Here is a 4,455-nt window from a genome sequence, read left to right on the forward strand (position 1 = left end):
TTTTTTTTTCCTGTGGGGTGTTTTATCGAGTCCCTGCCTCCATTATTTTCTAGGAGAGTGTCTTGCAGTGTCTGTGAGTGGCCATGTTTAGTGTTAGACTTACTCCAGATGTAGTCAGGAGTACATTTACTGCTGTCTTGTCACCTTTGAGGCTGCAGTAACTTCAGAAGTGTAGTTTGTGAGTATCAATTGTCTCTCCTGTGAGTTGTTTTTGTACATGCACGCCCTCCCTAACCTCCTTCTTACCCCTCTCTAATACCCTCTTCAACCCCTCATAACCCCCTTCCTTTTATTCGTAGATATTCCCCGTTTTCCCACAACTTCCCAAGCCCTTCCCATATTTACTAGTAAGTAGTAAACGCACATCTGCAGAGATCTATCTATAGAACATTTAGGAGAGGTGGGGGTGGAGATTTCTACCTGTAGGTTGTGAATTGCATTTTGTACTAAGCAAATAAAACTTGCTTACTATTACCTCAAGTACTATTAAGTGTAGTAGGCCCATGTGCCTTTGAAAAGTCTCGAATGATGTGGCACGCACTGTTCAAAGATGCAGCTGTTCGACAACACGTGAAGGAGGTTGGTGCTGCCACATGACACGTACACACAGGTTCCAAACATTGGGAGCGACTTTTTACCACGACCATCAAGGCCAAGCTAACTGTATGAGTGAGACAACACGGTAACCGGGGCAGGCGTGTTGTAGACAGGACACTTCACAATGAAAAGGCCTCACATGGTTAAACTGCTTCCAGTGTTCACAAAACACAGCAGAGTCCAGGGAAAAGTGCACGGACTTGAACAAAGGTGCAGAAAACCAAAACTAAGCGGGGGAGAAGGCAAGAACATTTCCTACTACAAATTTTAAAAACAGTAGAAGATTTTTCCACATTCCTCCAAATTCTTACAGATAAAGAAAGTTGACTCTTTATGAGACTAAATGTAAAAATTTGCTTTAACGTCACAATTGATTAAGGGCCTGATTTCGACCTTGGTGGACGGGTTACTCAGTCTCAACGGTGATGGATATCCCGTCCCCCGAAATCTAAAACCCATTATAATCAATGGTTGTTTGGATTTTGGCAGACAGGATATCCGTCACCCTTGTGATGCAGTAATCCGTCCCCTAATATCTAAATCAGGCCCTAAGACTCAGGAGGATTGCAGGGGAATTATTCTAAAGAGCTTAGAAACACAATCCTACAGCAATAAATTGAAGGAGAGAGGTCCTCATGAGGACTTCTTTGCCACATGTGCCGCTTTGCTCATCATTCTCCATTATTTACTCTCAGTGGCCCGTTTCCTCCTCTGAATGAACCCTCTGAGCATCTCTCGATGATTGACAGCAGTTTCACAGCTTTGCTTTGGGAAGCACAGGGCTGCCTTTAGCTTTTCTGGATGCATCTGCTGTTGTAAATAGTGTTGTGTGTGAATCAGAACAGTGAACTACTGACTCCGTCTCCAGACCTCAAAGGTGCATCTGCTCGTGGTATATAGACACGTCTACTGTTCATAAAGCCTGTACCATCTCTCCCTAACATTTACACAGCCTCAGAGTGCCCTCTCCTCTGCTAACACTCTCCCTTCTCCCCACAGGTGTGCGATGCCCTGCATCCAGCTCTGCACCAGGTGCATGCCGCCCGTGCGCACGCTGTGGGCCAGCATCCTGGACATAGTCATCGCACCCCTGTGCACGAGCATCGGGCGCTGCTTCAGTCTCATCTACCTCAGGGTCTCCAAAGCATGAGCCCCCGGACCCAGAGGGAACAAACTCTTCACAATCTGTGGCCCTGGACCCCCTTGAACTGCCTCGGCCAGTGCTCACTGCACTAAATATCTCCCTGATACGTATCTTCAAAATGGAAAACTATTCTATACAGTCTTATTAATGAACTTTCATGAATAAACCTCCAGCTACAATGTGGACCCATGACGGAGAAATCCACACTCTGAAAAAACCTATTTACGCCTGCCAGGAATCCCTTTGTGAACGTGTAAATACATGTGCCCCTGCTGCAAATCAAATCAGGTATGATTAACCAATGGCGGCCACTTTGTCTTGAAAGAAGGGACGGTCTCCAGGAGAGTTACTGCCTCACAACATGATAGGACAGGCATAACTCCTGAGAGTTCAACCTACTGCCCATACTCTCACAAGGTACCAAAAGTCCCTTGTGGAGACCGTCCCTCGCCCTCGAAACAGCAAGAAGGGCTTCCAGACCTATGTGCACTGGTACTTCAAGAGTACCAACACAGGACTAGAAATGGATGATCCAAGAGTACCAACGAAGGATGAGAAATGGTTGATCCAAGAGTACCAATGAAGGACTAGAAAAGGATGATCCAAATGTACCAACAAAGGATGAGAAATGGATGATCCAAGAGTACCAACAAAGGAAGAGAAAGGGATGATCCAAGAATACCAATGAAGGACGAGAAACGGACGATCCAAGAGTATCAATGAAGAATGAGAAATGGATGATCCAAGTGTACCAATGAAGGACTAGAAAACGATGATCCAAATCTACCAACACAGGATGAGAAATGGATGATCCAAGAGTACAAACGAAAGACGAAAAATGGATGATCCAAGAGTACCAACAAAGGTACCAGCAAAGGATGAGAAATGGATGATCCAAGAGTACCAACAAAGGATGAGAAACAGATGATCCAAGAGAACCAACGAAGGATGAGAAACGGATGAGCCAAGTGTACCAATGAAGAACTAGAAAAGGATGTTCCAAATGTACCAACACAGGATGAGAAATGGATGATCCAAGAGTACAAACGAAAGACAAGAAATGGATGATCCAAGAGTACCAACAAAGGATGAGAAATGGATGATCTAAGAGTACCAACAAAGGATGAGAAAGGGATGATCCAAGAGTACCAACAAAGGAAGAGAAAGGGATGATCCAAGAGTACCCACAAAGGACGAAAAATGGATGATCCAAGAGTACCAACGAAGGATGAGAAACGGATGATCCAAGAGTACCAACGAAGGATGAGAAACGGATGATCCAAGTGTACCAATGAAGGACTAGAATAGGATGATCTAAATGTACCAACACAGGATGAGAAATGGATGATTCAAGAGTACCAACGAAAGACGAGAAATGGATGATCCAAGAGTACCAACAAAGGATGAGAAATGGATGATCCAAGAGTACCAACAAAGGATGAGAAATGGATGATCCAAGTGTACCAACGAAGGATGAGAAATGGATTATCCAAGCAAACCAACGAAGGATGAGAAATAGGTAATTAAAGAGTACCAACAAAGGATGAGAAATGGATGATCCAAGAGTACCAACGAAAGACTAGAAATGGATAATCCAAGAGTACCAACTAAGGAAGAGAAACTAATGATCCAAAAGTAGCAACCAAGGACGAGCACAATTTGAAATCGGCATGTTCGTGCAAGGAATGGTGCACACAAAGTCTGGGTGACTGGAGCCAGAGAGAGGTCTGGTACCGCAGAAGAGTAACTCAAGGAATGCACAGGCAGCCCCAGAGCAAGGAATGGACTTGATACTCTGGCCATTCCAACAGGAACCTGGTGGGACGGAGCGCACTGAAACCACCACCGGGGTGCAGAAAGCACTTTCCAAAACACATCAATTTACAAATGAGTGAATACGAACGTAGACTGCGTGTAAGAGGAGAACTATTTGTGTATTATTTTAGTATAACTTAAATCAACTGCACACTTGTAGTGTTACACCCCTAGAATTACAGTAAATTAGATAAAGAAGTCTGTAAAGCTGGTGTATTTTATAGTAAAAGCTGTTTATTTTTATTGCTTCGCCTTACTTTAAATCATGCGTCTTATTCCCTATTTTGCTTGATCACCTATACTTGTGATATTACTCTGTATTCAAGACAAAGTTATATGAAATGATACAAAAATGTTCTGAATGTTTAATCCAGTCCTCCAGTCTCACTGAAGTTAAACAAACTTTCTCCTGGCATATGGATAAACAAGAGCATCACCAGAACAGTGTGTATTTTCTTAATAAAATCCTTGACATATTAAAGTTCTAGTCTAGCACTTAAACTATGTCTCTACAAATATGCAAGAGGCGAGTAAGTGCCAATGTCACTCACCTGATTCTGTTTTTTGGGGTCACTCAGGGGTGAGGGACATGGTAGCCAGCCCACACAGGTGAGCTAAGGAATTGTGGAAGTATCTCTCCAAGCCACCTGGAAGTCTAAAACATGTTTATTAGGCAAAAAAGGAGCAAAATAAAGTGAGAACGCGACAAAGCTTCGCCTCCCCAGCAGTTGAGCATCTAATATTGGTTCCTCTCCAAATGTCGCTGACATATGCACGCGTTCTTCACATGCACAGTTGAAGCAGCACATACATGACAGAAACTGCAACTTTAGATAACGATTCCAAAATCTGCCTGGGTTTCTCATGAGAAAAACAACAACAAAATTTGCCTTGAGAAG

At 43.5% G+C, this 4,455-nt stretch overlaps 1 protein-coding gene across 1 annotated transcript in view; it reads left to right on the forward strand.

Annotated features, from left to right (window-relative positions):
• LOC138260920 (caveolin-2-like) overlaps nucleotides 1-4,037 on the forward strand; it is a 46,961-nt gene extending 42,924 nt beyond the window's left edge. Inside the window, exon 3 of the mRNA XM_069209434.1 lies at nucleotides 1,597-4,037. Within this exon, the coding sequence (XP_069065535.1) occupies nucleotides 1,597-1,747 (151 nt within the window). The 3' untranslated portion in view covers nucleotides 1,748-4,037. The remainder of the gene's footprint in view (nucleotides 1-1,596) is intronic.
• Nucleotides 4,038-4,455: the final 418 nt, after the last annotated feature.

This window comes from Pleurodeles waltl, chromosome 10 (genome assembly GCF_031143425.1).
Source record: "Pleurodeles waltl isolate 20211129_DDA chromosome 10, aPleWal1.hap1.20221129, whole genome shotgun sequence".
In the NCBI taxonomy this organism is placed as follows: Eukaryota; Metazoa; Chordata; class Amphibia; order Caudata; family Salamandridae; genus Pleurodeles; species Pleurodeles waltl.